The following is an 18,605-nucleotide window of genomic DNA, read 5'->3' as shown; positions in this document are numbered from 1 at the left end:
AGCTCAAAGCAGCGCTGGTATTTGTGTGCGGTATGGAGTTCAACGCTGCCATATTGCCTGCTAACGTCGGGTTTTTGCAAACCTGTAAGAGCAGCGCTATTAAAGGTGAGCGTTGGAAATAACTTGCAACACCGGAACATCATTATCCAAAAATATGAGGTAGACGTTGTCTACACATTTGGTGGGAGTGTCCTGATGCTTATGTTAATGTATGTACTCGCTCTTTAGGATAAGAGTTTGATACAAAGTCAATAATGTTGATGATAACAGTGGCAACTTTAACTATGCCAATCTAGTTTAAGGGAATATTTTCTCAGCTTCAGTTTACATAATTATGGGTTGTATATTTTTAGCACAATAGTGTAGTAATAGATTTTATTAGATTCCTCTTATTATAGATAGACACAGTGCATTACAGAATAGCACTTGTCATACACAGACAATTTTGTTTACTTTTTGCTCTGTCAGGATTACTGATGGAAATTATCACTAATTCCGCATTTGATTTGTTTATTTGCATTTCTATGGTTACTCTGATGGTGTCATTTCCTGGGGGTGGGGTCTTCACACTATATAAGTCTTCATTTATTGTTGTATTGGTTGGTCTGATGAAGGGGAGTGTTTGATTCCCGAAACGTCACTGTTTGAATAAACTATCCACTTTGAAAAGTCCAGTGAGTGCGGATTATTAGCATGTGTGTATGTGTGTATATATATATATATATATATATATATATATATAATATATATATATATATATATATATATATACATACATAGCCTGTACACCTCCATCCCTCATGATGGGGGCGTGCAGGTGGTCCGGTCCATGGTCACCAAGTCTGAATATTATGATGGCCCGCCCATTGAATTTCTATTAGAATTAATGTCATTTTGCTTAGAGAAAAAAACTACTTTAAATTTGAATCCACATTCTACCTGAAGATCTCAGGTACTGCCATGGGATCCAACATGGCACCCACATATTTAAATTTATACATGGTATGGTAGAAAAGCACTATTGTGTCTCTATCTAAATACAGTGAGGTTAATTTTACACTTTTTAAATTGACATGTGTTTTTAATTTGGCATGGTAATGTGGATAGCTTGGAAACATGGTTCTCAAATCTCAATAGACTAACATCACCTATTAAATTTAAATTAGAATTTTCAGACAATGATAATTACTTTTTGGAGCTGAACATAATGAAAATAAATGAGAATAAAAAATGTAGGTTTGGTACATCTCTTTATACAAAGCCTATGGACAGAAACTCTCTTTTGGAGGCACATAGTTGCCATCCCATACACCCAAATCGAGGAGCAGTCACCTCTCAGCTCACCAGAGTCATGAGGAATAATACAGAAGAGACTGTGATGCTAGAAAAACTTGATATGATGGGGGATAGACTACAGCAGCGAGGCTATGATGTTAAACTGGTACAGAATACCAAAGAGATGGTCCTAGGACATACTCAGGATGAGTTAATCAAGAGACCAATAACAAGACCTAAACCCGAACGGATTAACTTTATAACCAATTTGATGCATCTCATGGGATGTTGGATGCCTCACTGAGGCAACGCTGGGAATTGATTAGAGTGGATAAATCTTTACCATTTCAGCACAAAGATCCCCCCCAGATGGCATAACGACGATCACGAAACTTATGGGACATACTGATAGAATCCGATCTGGTGAAGTGTTACCAGAAAACAACCTGGCTCAAGACTGGAAAGAAAGGATGTTTCCAATGTGGCAATTGCGTCGCATGCAACAGCATGCTCAGAGGATCCGCATTTCAACACCCTCATTTAAACAAAAGCTTTAAAATCAACCACCGACTGTCATGTACCAGGGATCACTTGATATATATTCTTATACAGGTATGTCCATGCTCCCTGTTTTATGTGGCAAGACGATAACTTCGTTCAGAGACCGAATGGCCAATCATAGATCGGCAATAAGAAAATCTATTAAAAAAGGTGGCTCCGAACAACCGGTGGCACGTCACTTATGCCAAAAGAAACAAGGAGTATCAAGCATTAGGACCATGCTCATTGATCCCATCCAACCCATGCTCAGAGGTGGAGATAGGGCTAAAGGCCTGTTAAGAAGAGAAACAAAATGGATCTACACCCTTGATACAATGACACCAAGGGGTCTGAACACACAGATGTACTTCAGCCCCTTTTTTGTATCTATATATGGGGTCAGTAAAAATACAAGAAGAAGAAGAATACAGGTGTTGCTGGTACAGTTTGGAATCCCTTCCCAAATCCCCTTCCAGATACATTGTTGGAGGACAGCCACTCTGATGAACCAACATCCTTCATCTCTGACACATTGACACTGAGGGGTCTGCATACATAGATGGACTCAGGGCTTTTTTCATCATTAGTCTCTGAAGACAAGGGACTATGTTAAAAATTAAAGTAGTATACCCCATCATACACATCCAGATATGGGATCTGTGAAGAAAAAGAGTTTTATGTGTTCTAATGACACAATAGGAAATTCCTTCCTTTTTTCCTTATAATATTGGATGATGTCTATTATAGTGAAGTAGCATCCCCCACTCTGAACCCTCTGCAATATGAGTCTGCCATACTCCTTTTGGGACTTGAAGTATTAATATGCACATTATGTAATAATATAGATGTAGAAAATATAGAATGTAAATATTTTATTATAGGATCAGTATTAGTTTTGTTTTTAAATCACAGTGCTTTGATACCACCCTCTAGCCATTATAGACTTATTTGTTTAACATTAGCTTTGTTATCTAACCGTGTCAGCACAATTTAATCTGCATAACTGCATAGACAATGTTTATACTGAATACATAGGCGATCTCTTGCTTTGTTGTGATGATACGATCGCTGGCCTTTTTGTTTTGACAATCAGAGTTTTCTGCTGATACCTCCCACGTTAGTGTAATTGGACAATTTGGGACGCAGCGCATCTTGATGATGTTACGGCGACACGACAGTGCTGTGGATGGGAGCAGCAGCAGCTTTATTGGCTAAGTATCGTTAAGATCAGTGATCTATGGGGTATATAAAGGGGTAAAGATATGGTGTTTGGATATAATGGGTGTTTTTGAGTGCCAATTGACAAAGGAACTGGTACCCAAAATGTTATGGAATTTTAAAGGCTGAAATAAAAGCTATATTTTATGGGAACAAAGTCCAGTGACTGAGAAAAAGGCACTCACTGAAAAATTATATAAAACTTAACATTTAATAAGTCACATAAAAAGCATAACATTTCGGGAACGTTACGTCCCCTTTGTCAAATGCATGATACAGCAAAAAAAAATTACAGAGCAGTATACAGAACATCAAAACCTATCACCTTAAATACCCATATGTTACTCCATAGAATGCCGAGCCGCAAATGCGGCCCGTGTGCAGGGATGGAAGGCAGTGACGTCACAAGCGTGCATCACGTTGGGACGTTCACTCGCATAGCAACGTGGAGACGCATGGTCATAACAAGCCAGCCAATAGAGGAGCATCTCGATCGTCTGTAAAGACAAAGCACACATGCGATCATAAGCGTATAAAGTGTATCATCCCACTATGATCAATTATAGCAAGCTTGTGGTAACTAACTAGAGTATAACCCTGCACGGAGATAACATAATGTGTATAATAAAACTCATTTAAAAACATAAAATTCTAACACTTCGTAGCGATTCATAAAGGGCAAGTAGTAAATGTGCAAAATAAATAAATAGAACAGCATTAGAGCAATATTATAGCACTGTATGCATAATATGATAGGCAACAAAAGCGGCATTTCACCAACTGACCCTAACTGATTCTAGAATCACATCATATACAAACATATGTGCCTTACTCTTAACCATTCATGTACCCAAGAGTATGGTAGAAAACTGGATACCTGAGGACTTCGAAAATGGATGTGTGCCATAGACTTAGTTAGATCATATACCGATCTTATTTCATCCAGATAGTGACATGACCCAGACTGTCATAGATAAGGTGCTTGTGACTGTCATAAATAAGGTGCTTGTAAGGTGCTATTTCAGGTATAAAATGGTCCAAAGTCCAACATTGTATTCAACCCTTTTGGTGTTATGGTGTCGAGCGTGTATATCCACCTGGCCTCCTTCTTAAGTAATAGATTGCTTCTATTGCCTCCCCTTGTCAGTGGTGGTACCTGATCGATGAGCATAGTTCTTAGACTTGAGGCACTATGCTTGCAGCGGGCAAATTGGCGAGCCACTGGCTGGTCAGAGTCCCCTTTTTTCAGAGCTTCCCTGATCGCACAGCGATGATTTGCCATCCTTTCTCAAAAAGTGGTAACCGCCTTACCAATGTATACAAGGGAACATGGGCAAATAAGCATATCAATTACATGAGTACTCATACATGAGAGCCTGTGGTTGATCTTGAAGCGTTTGTTGGTGTGTGGATGTTGGAATGTGTCTCCTTTTAACATACTATCGCATGTGACACAATCCCCACACTTAAAACAACCCTTTTTATTAGATTTCAGCCAGGTATGTCCCTCATAACACATCACATGGTCAGTCTTGACCAATAGGTCCGGGAGATTCTTGGCCCGACGATATACCACCTTCGGATGCTTTTTGTGCAGAAATGGTAGAGATTTGTCTGTATTAATCAAATCCCAATGTTTATTAATAGCACCTTTAACTTTCTGATGCATAGGATCAAACGTGGTGATGAAATTGATATGTTCATCAACAGCAGCATTGTCTTTGTGGACAATAGTTTCATTATGAAAACGTTTGATTACTTCACCTCTAACTTCAGTTATCATGTCACTATCATAACCACGTGCAATGAGTTTATTAGACATTTCATTTAGTTGTGTCTCTTTGGTTAGTGCCTCTGTATTGTTACGCAATACTCAGGTGAGTTGAGAGGCCATGATACCCCTTTTCTGATGCCTAGGATGATAACTGTGAGCTTCTAACAAGGAATTGCGGTCTGTAGGTTTGGTATTTTTTTTATATTTATATGATTGATTTTTATATCAGATAGTGTATATATGATTGTAACACTTTGTTTTAATGTACTCATGTTGTGCATGCTGCAACTTTTTTTACACTTTACATTAACCCGACCATCACTAATTATACTTACTTTTGCAAATTAGCATGGTCGTGATATTGCTTATCATGACCCGTACAAACTTTTATGCATCACTTGTAATCTATCCCTTTGATCTTTTTCTTACTGTGCAGATAAACCCTTGTCCAATGATATTTCAATGGGTGCATATCACTATATGAATAGACAGCCAATGTAAAACTGTATTTTGCTCACCTGTAAATTTAACAGAGTTTTTGTATTTTACTATGATCCCTTCTAGTAAGTTGAGCGTGAGTCAGTGGCGTAGCGTGGCTTCTCAGCGCCCAGGGCAAGGCAAGAATTGCGCCCCCCTAATCCATTAGCACTGACTGAGTCTCTTCCACCAGTACAGTAGCGATTGGCAAATTTGCTTTGAATGTAGGAGACAGCTCAACAACTTAGGAGACAGGTTTTTGTTTTAAAACAAACAAAGCTTTATTTTAACAACAAAAATATATACTATATATATATATATATATATATATATATATATATATATATAATTCTAAACTCTACATTCATCCTTAAAAATTAGGATTCAATATGGTAGCAGGCAGGCAGCCATTACTTTATTATATACATTAAGTAAGTAGATTATATAACTTAACAATTAAATTTTTTATGGTTTAATATTTAAACATGGGATTTAATTTTTAAATACATCTGAGCCAGCATGCCAGAGTGTGAGAGTGATCTATGCTGCTTTAAAGTGAAAGCCAGTTATTTTTTTTAAATTCATTTTTAACCTGGGTAAAACATACAAGATGTAGATCATTTACATCTTGTATGTTTTATTTTACCCAGGTTAAAAATGAATTTGAAATAAAATAACCAGCTTTCACTTTAAAGCAGCATAGATCACTCTCACACTCTGGCATGCTGGCTGGCTCAGACTCTGGGTCCTTTGGAAGTTGGAATTTGGCTGGCTGGCTGGCTCAGAGTGACTCTGGGTCCTTTGGAACTTGGCTGGCTGGCCCTGCGACGTCACCTGGGTAACGGTAGAGGCTAAGCTGCATTTTGCGTGCATTGCCATTTCCAATCCCTATTCCCCAGGGCCCAGGCAAAAACAGGGGCTATAATAATTTAATTATAATTCTGGCTGGCAGTGGCACTGGTGGTCTGGTTCTGATACGGACCCGGTGATGAGTTTGGTAATTTCTGTTGACACTACTTACCTTATCATTGCGGGCGCGGCGTACTAGTCTGACTCCACTCTGGCTCTGCTGCTCTGACTTCTTCCTCCCTCCTGACATGTGCGCTGGGAGTGGGAGTGGACCGTGCTAACTAGTGGCATAAACACTAGTCTAGCAGCAGGTAACGGTCGGATAGGATTACACTCATAAAATTATGATAATTAAATCATTACACAGCACGTCTTGACTTCAGAGTAGTAGACAGTTCACTTGAGAGACAGAATGGCTGGGCGCAGGCGCCTGTCAGATTTTTTAGCCTCCCTGTAGCGCCGCTTGGAGTGGGACTGTGACTGTCTACTGTCTTGAGATGGTGGGGACTGGGGAGGCTGGGAGCCAAGCATTTTGCGCCCCCCAGAATTTTGCGCCCGGGGCAACCGCCCCTGTGGCCCCCCCCACGCTACGCCACTGGCGTGAGTAAAGCAATTATAGCCAATTCTATTTTAGTGTGAGCTACCACTTTTACCTTGAGCTACTTTCTATTACTATCAGATCCAACAAGTTTATTTTTATAACAGGACAGGACTCGTGTCAAGGTGACTATTCTACTATGACTATGACTTAATCATGAGCTATGTTTAATGAAGAGTTATTCAAACTAATATTTATACCAACCTTGTAGTCATCCTTGTATATGTTCTGAAAATTCTAACAAATAAATATGATTTCTTTTGGGGGGTAATTAAATAATGCATTTTTTTACATGAATGCCACTTTAATGTAGTCACAATATATTCTAAGCAATATCTGTAAGCCCATGGCTTCACCTAGAGTCCTTGAGTAAATGTCAAATAGTACTCAATATGGTCTTAAAAAAAATATGAGATACATCAAGATTTATACTTACATTAAATCATTTTATTTACGTTCACAGTGTTAATGTTTAAACAAAGTCTGTCCCTTGCATAATGTTGGACAATTTTCTTTCTCTTTCTAATTAGCATGAATGGAATTGTGCTTATAGCAGATAATGAGTTCATATCCAATAACTATCTAGCCAATCATATTGAATATGTCATAATTTTGAACATAAAGAAATTGACTTATATAATTTATTTATTTTTTCAGATATCCAGTAAAGACATAGAAGAACTTAATGACCATTTTAAACGTCAAAAGCGTGCAGGTAAATTATTTTTACTCTAACTACAACAATAAATAATATATTCTGTTAAATTAGTGGTAAAATAATGGAAAACAATGTACAGGTACTGTAGATGATTAAGAAAGAATGATAAATAAATGCAAAATTAATTAGTTATCCTCTTGCACAGAGGCAGTGTTCTCTGTGTCCGTCCTAATTCCTGATTTAGTCTAGTGTCAGTGAAAATGAAGAATTATTTCAGGGGTCAGTATATTCCTAAATACTTGTGGTGTGGGTGGAGGCTATATTTGATATATGGCCACTCATTTGAAAGAAGGTAGATTTTCCTTTCAAATAATAGATTCAATTCTATTTTGTCTTGGTTGTGGGAGATGGGGAACCATTACCCCCAATTTGATCGAAAAGCTACCTCTCAAACTTACTCATCTGTAAAAGGAGAATCCCCTTTTTCAAATGAGGAGTAGCTTGTCCCTCTCAGATTCAGTCAATCACCTACATAATCTATTTACTCTAGATAGCTATAGTAGCTCCAAAGGAGCCTCTATCTCCTAAAGACAGCATAATCAAAATATGATAAATACCAACCATATTAGAGACGATTTACAAGTCTACAAGGTAACTTACCTGACAGACCTAAAGGCATATAGAATAAAATCAGGACGGTAGGGAATCCCCTTTGTTGCCCCCCCTCACATAATGTAAAGGGAAATATATTCTTTTAAATTAGTGCTCCTGTGTCCACCCAGCTGCCAGATGATTGTAAAAATAATAGAAAATATCTCACAGCATTTTTGGGAAACTCAGTAACGCTAAAGAAACTCTTTATCAACCCCTCACCATATATTTAAATAATTTGAACGCCAAATTTAAGAAGGGTTTCCACTAGAGATGTGCATTTGTTTTTTACAAATGTATATTCGTAACGAAAATCAGGTATTTGTTTATTTTTTTTACGAAATGAATTTCCAAATGAATGCACCGATGAAATGAAAGAAAACAAAAGAATACTGGTGAAATTCATAAGTATTAATTTGTGACCTTTAGTTTTCTTTTGGGGGTTAATAGTTACCCTTTACATGCTGGAGAGCTACACTAACCCAATCCACTACTTGCCAGGAACACGTGAAGCTTGCTGTTAGCGCAGAGGGGGCTCTGGTAATAAGAAGATCATGTTAGCACGCGCTCCAGCGCACAGAAATTAAGTATAAAGCTACAGGTAAACTTTTTCACCTTTAGGTTTAAACATTTACATACGTTTAAATATAAGTTTATGTAAATGTTTAACCAAAATTGAGTATTTGTTTCTTTTAAACAAAACGAATACCTAATAGTACAGCCAACCAATATTCAGTGAAATGAAATTCACTGAATATTTGTGACGAAAATTTCGGACAAACCAAAAATTTCTTGGCTGCACAAGTTTAATTTCCACTATTCAAAAACAGGTTTCACTACCTTATAACTGTCAAGCAAGCATCATAGCAAGAATGATCTCCTGAAAGCAAGGGCTAGTCTCATTTAGTATCTATTATTTTTATAATTAGGTATCTTATTCCTCTTTATTTTGGAAATAAATTTAAAGATTGAGCAAAGTGACAATAAAATACATACCTTCTAATTTTACAACTAGTGATTATGTTTAAAGAGTGTTAAAAAAATGATTTACATGTTGTGTTTGTGCTATATAAATTTGCCGCTTTGTAAACTATATCTTAGTTTAAAGGGACACTGTACCCAAAAATTTTCTTTTGTGATTCAGATTGCGCATCAAATTTTAAGCAACTTTCTAATTTACTCCTATTATCAAATTTTCTTCATTCTCTTGGTATCTTTATTTGAAATGCAAGAATGTAAGTTTAGATGCCGGCCCATTTTTGGTGAACAACCTGGGTTGTCCTTGCTGATTGGTGGATCAATTCATCCACCAATAAAAAATTGCTGTCCAGAGTACTAAAACCAAAAAAAAGCTTAGATGCCTTCTTTTTCAAATAATGATAGCAAGAGAACGAAGAAAAATTGATAATAGGAGTAAATTAGAACGTTGCTTAAAATTGCATGCTCAATCTGCATCACGAAAGAAATTTTTTGGGTACAGTGTCCCTTTAAGTCATTGATGTGGACACATTACTGGATTAAGGGATAGAAACCATGTCTGCAAGCAAGTTTGCAATAAACATATCAGATACAGACTTAAAGGGATAGTAAAGTCAAAATTAAACTTTCATGATTCAGATAGGCCATGTAATTTTAAACAGCTTTCCAATTTAATTTTATCATCAAATTTGCTTTGTTCTCTGGTTATTCTTAGTTGAAAGCTAAACCTTGGTAGGCTCATATGCTAATTTCTAAGCCCTTGAAGGCTGCCTCTTATTTTGACAGTTTTTTGCAGCTAGATAGCGCTAGTTCATGTGTGCCATATAGATAACATTGTGCTCACTCCAGTGGAGTTACCTAGGAGCCATCACTGATTGCCTAAAATACAAGTCTGTTAAAAGAACTGAAATAATGGGCAGTCTGCAGAGGCTTAAATCCAAGATAATCACATAGGTAAAAAGTGTATCCATATAAATGTGTTGGTTATGCAAACCTGGGGAATGGGTAATGATTTTAAAAGTATTATCTATCTTTTTAAACAATAACCATTCTGGAGTAGACTGTCCCTTTAATGCACTGTTTCCCAACTCCAGTCCTCAGGACCCTTAACAGGCCAGATTTTCATTATAGCTTAACTTGAGCACTGGTGGGTGAGCTGATTATTTCACCTTTGCTCTAGTTAAAGGGATATGAAACCCAAAATGTCTCTTTTATGATTTGACAGATCATACAATTTTAAGAAACTTTCTATTTTACATCTATTATTTAATTTGCTTCCTTCTCTTGTTATCATTTGCTGAAAGGTTTATCTAGGCAAGCTTAGGAGCAGCAAAGATCCTAGGTTCTAGCTGCTTATAGGTGGCTGCATATATATATATATATATATATATATATATATCGATTGTCATTGGCTCACCCATGTGTTCAGTTAGAAACCAGTAGTGCTTTGCTGCTCCTTCAACAAATGATACCAAGAGAATGAAACAAATTAGATTAAAGAAGTAAATTAGAAAGTTGTTTAAAATTGTATTCTCTATCTGAATTATGAAAGAAACATTTTAGGTTTCATAACCCTTTAAGCTATAATAAAAATCTGACCTGTTAAGGGTCCTGTTCCTTCTAAGCTGTGCGTGGGTGCAGCACCCTAGCTACTTTTTTTGAGAGCTAAGATCTTACAGTGCACAGGGTTCATTGGAGGGAAGAAGATGGGCAGAGCTGGCCAGAGATGACAACTATAGGAGCTGTTGCATTAAAGGGACAATCTACACCAGAATTGTTATTGTTTTAAAAGATAGATAATCCCTTTATTACCTATTCACTAGTTTTTCATAACCAACGCAGTTATAATAATACACATTTTACCTCTGTGATTACCTTGTATCTAAGCCTCTACAGACTGCCCCCTTATTTCAGTTCTTTTGACAGACTTGCATTTTAGCCAATCAGTGCTTACTCCTAGGTAACTCCATGTGCATGAGCACAGTGTTATCTATATGACTCACATGAACTAAAACCCTCTAGTGGTGAAAAACTATCAAAATGCATTCAGCTTAGAGGCGGCCTTCAAGGTCTAAGAAATTTGCATATGAGCCTTCTAGGTTTAGTTTTCAACTAAGAATACCAAGAGAACAAAGCAAAATTGTTGCTAAAAGTAAATTGGAAAGCAAACAATTGATAGTAGAAAATGGACATCAGCTACCATCATACACTAAAGCATGGGAGGCAGAAATGGGACCCAAAGAATGGCAGAGAGCTTTCCTAGCCACTAAGAAATCATCTATATCTACTAGAATACTAGAAACAAATTATAAATTCCTCACGAGATGGTACCTCACCCCTAGTAGACTTCACAAGATATACAAGACAGCAAGTAACTTGTGTTGGAGAGGGTGCGGCAAGGTAGGGAACTCCATGCATATATGGTGGAAATGTGATAGACTGAATACATATTGGGTAGAGATAATAAAACAAATGTCGGACATAGTGAGGACACAGATACCCAATGACCCGCTAATCCTCTTTTATATGGCAATACCCAAGATGTCTGACAATATAACAAACACACTGTTGGTATTGCTCATCAACGGTGCCAAGAAATTGATTCCAAAACACTGGAAATCCACCACGGTGCCAACGGCTTCGGAGTGGAGAGCTCAGGTTGAAAATCTAATACTATTAGAAAGATACCATCATCTCAGAACAGGCACTATATAGACTCATGAACTAATGATGGAAAAGTGGAAACAATACATTGCCAGTACACAACAAGCAGACCCTCGAAGCACAAGCACACACTGAGGCACAGGACTTACAACGCGCAGAGAACGTCATCTTCCACTACTGTTTCTTTTTCATACACCTCTTTTTCTAGGCTAACAGGCCCATATAATTTTTTATTTTTTTCTCTTTATAACCCGAACTGGTTCTGAGATGACCATATTTTCACCTTTATTTTACATTTACCTAAAACCCAATAGAGGCCAACCTTGTATCAGCAGGGGTTAGGACTGATGTTAATTGAAAATAGATAACAACTCCCAGGTTTATTGAAGGTCCCATGACACATGAGCAATACGCAAATATCATTGATATAGGAGTTCATTCACGTAATACTTCTTTCTGTAACAGCTACGATGTACAGCGTGTATACTTTAACTATGTTGTAAAACTACAAATTGTTTCAATAAAGATTATTTCTTTGAAAAAAAAAAAGTTAATTGGAAAGTTGTTTAAAATTACATACCTTATCTGAATCATGAAAGTTTATTTTGGACTAGACTGTCCCTTTAAGTGCTGATTATTGCTTACATGATTTGTCTCTCTAAAGCATCCTTCAAGTATATATTAGATACCTATGGGTCCAATAATGCTTATTTTCCTGCCACCCTAGAAAACTTAGCTTAAAGGGTTATTAAACACTAAAAATGTTATTGCTTAAAAAGATAGATAATCCCTTTATTACCCATTCCCCTGTTTTGCATTACCAACACTGTTATAGAATTAGAAATATACTTTTTACCTCTGTGATTACCATGTGTCTAAGCCTCTGCAGACTGCCTCCTTATCTCAGATCGTTTGACAGACTTGCACTTCAGGCAATTAGTGCTGACTCAAAGAAAAGGTGGCCTTCAAGGGCTTAGAAATTAGCATATGAGCCTACCTACATTTAGTTTTCAACTAAGAATACCAAGAGAACAAAGCAAATTTGATGATAAAATAAATTAGAAAGTTATTTAGAATTGCATTCCCTATCTGAATCATAAAAGTTTAACTTTACTGTCCCTTTAAGGTGTTATGAGCCAGGTGTTAAACACAGTTGCAAGGCATACATGCTCCAGCATTGACTAACATTTAGCAGCTGTGGAGATTGTGGCAGTATAATCTAATACAATAACAGTAGTTTAACAGGCAGGAACTGAGCAAGACATTTTAGATTTAAAAGAAAGACAGATAAATCACAATCAGCTAGATTACGAGTTTTGCATTATGAGTGAAAAAGCAGCGTTATGCTTCATAACGCTGCATTTTCCCTAACGCCGCTATTACAAGTCTTGTAGGTACAGCTGTACCGCACACCTTTTTGTCTGTCACGCAACGTCAGTACCGCACTTTTTAAAAGTCCTTTTTTAATGGGACTTCCATAGCGCCGGTATTACGAGTTTACCTGGGAGGCCAAAAAAGTGAGCGTTACACCCTATACTGACAAGATCCGTACCGCCATCTAAAGTCAGTAGTTATGAGTTTTACGTTGCAAAGCTGTAGCACAAAACTCATAACTAAAGTGTTAAAAAGTACACTAACACCCATAAAATACCTATTAACCGCTAAACCGAGGCCCTCCCGCATCACAAATACTATAATAAATGTATTAACCCCTAATCTGCCGCTCCCGACATTGCCGCCACTAAATTCTTTTATTAACCTCTATTCCGCTGCTCCCCGACATCGTCGCCACTGTAATAAACCTATTAACCCCTAAACTGCCGCCCTCCCACATCACAATTACTATTTAAATATTATTAACCCCTAATCTGCCGTCCGTCCAAACCGCTGCTATAATAAACCTATTAACCACTAAACTGCAAGTCCCCCACAACGAAATATACTTAAATAAATTATTAACCCCTAAACCTCTGACCTTCCACATAACTAACTCTACATAAATATATTAACCCTGAAACCTAACCCTAACACCCCCTAACTTAAATATAATTAAAATAAATCTAAATAAATCTTACAATTATTACCTACATAATTCCTATTTAACACTAAATACAAACTTACCTGTAAAAAAAACAAAACACTAAATTACAAAAAATAAAAAATGAAATGATCAAAAATAAAAAGATCTGCAATGAAAAATTGACAGCATAATCTATCCAGCTAAATTAAAGGGACATAATACTCATATGCTAAATCACTTGAAAGTGATGAAGCATAAATGGAAAAAACTGACAAAAGGGAAAATATTTTACCTCACAATGTCTTCAGCTCACCAGAGTAAGTGCTCTGTGAACAGTTATACTTCAGCTGCTGTCCAGCTGCAAGTTGAGAAAATAAAACAATATCCAATCAGCATCAGTAGTGCTGAGGTCATACATTGATTTGCTATGATCTCATAAAATGTCACTGAAATATCATGACATTTCACAGTAAACTTCCTTAAACTGAATAATAAAACAACATGACTGTGCCTGCACATGCCAGATACACGCTCCCTTGCAAGTCCTGAGACTAGCATCTGGTTGCTTAAAGTTTCTTTACATTGGGTTGTGAATGCAGTATGTAAAACACTTTCATAATCTTAAAGAAGCACATGAATTTTAGATCAAGAAGACAGGTATATTATAAGATGATGTTTGGAGTATTGTTTCATTTATGTCATGGAAATCCTGTTGAAGCATTGTGCTATTTCTTTTATTGTTTTTTTATCTCATATACAAATTGGTGGTAATTTTAGAACTGCATTTAAATCACCCTCTATTCTTCCACAATTTTAATGTCTACAATTAAAATAGTATATTAGAATAATGGAGGTAAAACATCTCCAATAAAAAAGAAAATATTTTAAAAGAATTACTAGCTTTTAAGCAGGAAAGCCATTTATAGCGGAAGCTAAGAATCCAAGAGTATTATGATCAAAAGCTTGTCTGCATGATGAAGAGAAATCAGGCAAAATCTTTGGGGCTTTTTTAGCATTATATTGAAATGTAGGCAGTGACGTGCGGTGAGGTCAGAGGTTGGTGAGGCACTTGACTATGATACGCCTGAGAAACACATATATGAACCCGACAGAGGCAGTTAAATTTTTTAGTAAATTCACAGGTTGAAGGTCCAATTTACTGCTATTTTTAAATGTGCTTCATTCTCTTGGTATTTTTTGTTGGAAGGATATGCAACAATGCACTACTGGGTGCTAACTGAACACATTAAATGAGCCAATGACAAGAGGCATATATGTGCAGCCACCAATCACCAGATGCTCCCAGTAGTGCCTTGATTCTCCTGCACCTACCTAGGTATGCTTTTCAAAGGATACCAAAAGAAAAAAGCAAAATAGATAACAGAAGTATAATGTAAAGTTGTTCAATATTGTATGTTCTATCTGAAACATGAAAGAATAAAAATTGTGTTTCATTCTCCTTTAACCCACCATTTGCCTTATTTGGAGAAGCCAATCTGGGCTGTATTCCTCAGACAGTAAGGTCACTGTCATAAAGTTAGTATTAAGAGTTTTGCAGCTGTTACCCACTAAAGCCAATTAGGAACAGATATGTAACAGGTTTAGCTAAACTTTCAGTGCTAAATTACATGAGAAAGGGGGCAAAATAAATAATGAAAATATATTGTAAAGTTGTTTAATTATTCATAACAAGGAAGGGTGCTTTTGTGTAGCTCTATCTGAAGAATATCACACATGAGGTAAGGGGCAGAGCACCAGCTTTATTGCCCAGTATTATATCACACTGACTGCAGAGCATCACTTCAACTAAACTGAAGAGCCCTGCATCAGCTTTATTGCCCAGTATTATATCACGCTGACTGCAGAGCATCACATCAACTAAACTACATAGCCCTGCACTAGCTTTATTGCCCAGTATTATATCACAATGACTGCAGAGCATCACATCAACTAAACTGCAGAGCCCTGTACCAGCTTTATTGTTCAGTATTATATTACACTGACTGCAGAGCATCACATCAACTTAACTGCAGAGCCTTGCACCAGCTTTATTGCTCAGTATTATATCACACTGACTGCAGAGCATCTCAGCAACTAAACTGCAGAGCCCTTCACTAGCTGTATTGCCCAGTATTATATCACACTGACTACAGAGCATCACATTAACTAAACTGTAGAACCCTACCTCAGCTTTAAAGCTTTACTGCCCAAAGTAAAGTTAGCGCAAAGTTCAGGTTCCCCCCCTTTTCCCAGTATATAATATGAACAGCCCATCCTCAACAATGTTACAACATCAAAAGCTCAGAAATATTCACTCAATGTAAAACTATCTATCTAATATGTGACTGGAATAAGAGATATAGCTAATCTGAGACTCTGGTATATTATTCATCATGCTTTATATATGGCATACTAATACCAGTAGTGGATAGGCAGTTACTATAGCTTTTGTTATATTATTAAACTTGTACCGAAGGATTAAAGGGATTCAAATCCAGCCATTGGTATGACAACTGGATTTATAGCACATATGAATTTTGTTTTTTGTTTTTTTAAAGAAATTTAAGCAAAAGTGTGGGGCTTAGTTAGAATGGATTGTAAAGATGACATACAGTATATTACACAAGAGACTCATTATAGATTTAAGGTTCTAAAAACAAAATATTGGACAATACAGAGGGCAGCCTCAGTGCAGGTGGAATTACTGTCCAAAATCAAGGTAGCTCTGCTGTTTAAGGCTTTGTTTTTTTATGTAATACAATAATGTAAAACACTTATCTGAATGATAAGCTTAGCAGTCAGTATGGAATCTGGCAACTGGCACAGCTGTCTCTATATCAGGAGATTCCACAACATAGGCTCAGCCAGCAGTGACAACTGCAATGACTTTTGCCAACTGCTGCTGTTCTATACACAATAAAACCCTATGTAATGATTAGGGTGTCTCTTGGCCAAGCCTATCATCTCAAGGCTGAAACATCTGTACATCCTGTTCCTATGAATCTTACTCCCTGTCCCTGCTGAGTGGCCTTTGGGTTTTCTACAAATAGATCCACATTAAGTAACTAAATAACATGCAGCTGAACCTGTATTAATAAGTTAGTAGTCCACAAACTTCAAGTTCACAAAGTATAACACTACTAAAGTTTGCACATGCACAATGCATGCCACTGACCTGATTGAGACGAGTGAGACACTTGAAGAAGTTGTCACTATGACACATAGAGGGGTAGTTATCAACCTGTCTACCTCAAATACGCTGGAATTCCGCAGCGTATTTGAGGCGAGGCTGATTCGCCTTAGTTATCAAGCCCTACAGACTGGCAAAAGTAGAATATAGTGACGTAAGCTTCGATCCGCCGGACTCAGTCCGACACAGATCGATTCTTACGTCACTCCAGATGTTCCGCACACAAGTGCGGCACAATCTGACTACTTTTGCTAGTTATCAAAAAACTAGCAGGTACGCTCGGCACTTTTCTGGCCCAGCGTACCTGGTTTTCAAACCGCCGTCCTGGAGGCGGCGGATCCCATAGGAATCAATGGGAGTCTGACCATAGCGAAAGTTCATGTTCGCTGCTGCCAGATATCCCATTTATTCCTATGGGAGATGTCTACACCTAACACCCTAACATGTACCCCGAGTCTAAACACCCCTAATCTGTCCCCCCTACACCGCCGCAACTAAATAAAGTTATTACCCCCTAAACCGCCGCTCCCGGAGCCCACCACAACTATATTAAACATGTTAACCCCCTATACCAGCGCCCCCGGAGCCCCCCGCAACTAAATAAAGTTAGTAACCCCTAAACCGCCACTCCTAGACCCCGCCGCAACTCTTATAAATGTATTAACCCCTAAACCGCCGCTCCCGGACACCGCCGCCACCTACATTATACCTAGTAACCCCTATCCTGCCCCCCCTATACCGCCGCCACCTATAATAAATTTATTAACCCCTATCCTGCCGATCCCGGACCCTGCCGCAACAAAATAAATAGTTTAAGCTCTAAACCGCCGCTCACGGACCCCGCCGCAACCTATCTTAAACTTATTAACCCCTAATCTGCCCCCCCTACACCGTTGCCACCTATAATAAATTTATTAACCCCTATCCTGCCCCCCCTACACCGCCGCAACTCTAATAAAATTATTAACCCCTAAACCTAAGTCTAACACTAACCCTAACACCCCCCTAACTTAATATTAATTAAATACATATAAATAATATTTCTCTTATTAACTAAATGAATCCTATTTAAAACTAAATACTTACCTTTAAAATAAACCCTAATATAGCTATAAATAATAATTATATTGTAGCTATCTTAGGATTTATTTTTATTTTACAGGCAACTTTCAATTTATTTTAACTAGGTACAATAGCTATTAAATAATTATTAACTATTTAATAGCTACCTAGCTAAAATAAAGACAAATTTACCTGTAAAATAAAAACTAACCTAAGTTACAATTACACCTAACACTACACTATACTTTAATAAATTATTCCTATTTAAAACTAAATACTTACCTGTAAAATAAACCCTAAGATAGCTACAATGTAATTAATAATTACATTGTAGCTATTGTAGGATTTATATTTATTTTACAGGTAACTTTGTATTTATTTTAGCTAGTTAGAACAGTTATTAAATAGTTATAAACTATTTAATAACTACCTAGCTAAAAGAAATACAAAATTACCTGTAAAATAAATCCTAACCTAAGTTACAATTAAACCTAACACTACACTATCATTAAATTAATTAAATTAATTGCCTACAAATAACTACAATTAAATACAATTAAATAAACTAACTAAAGTACAAAAAATAAAAAAGCTAAGTTACAAAAAATAAAAAAAATAAGTTACAAACATTTAAAAAATATTACAACAATT

The 18,605-nt window shown here is 37.0% G+C and overlaps 1 protein-coding gene across 5 annotated transcripts in view; it reads left to right on the top strand.

The window, feature by feature from the left end:
* The window catches only part of LOC128655986 (adhesion G protein-coupled receptor F5-like), a 206,526-nt gene that overhangs the window by 89,539 nt on the left and 98,382 nt on the right, over positions 1-18,605 (top strand). For all 5 annotated transcript variants that reach the window (XM_053709610.1, XM_053709608.1, XM_053709609.1 and 2 more), the window contains one exon: positions 7,389-7,446. In XM_053709610.1, the coding sequence (XP_053565585.1) occupies positions 7,389-7,446 (58 nt within the window). The remainder of the gene's footprint in view (positions 1-7,388; positions 7,447-18,605) is intronic.

Source organism: Bombina bombina, chromosome 4 (assembly GCF_027579735.1).
Source record: "Bombina bombina isolate aBomBom1 chromosome 4, aBomBom1.pri, whole genome shotgun sequence".
Classification (NCBI taxonomy): Eukaryota; Metazoa; Chordata; class Amphibia; order Anura; family Bombinatoridae; genus Bombina; species Bombina bombina.
This window is presented reverse-complemented; position numbering and strand designations above follow the sequence as displayed.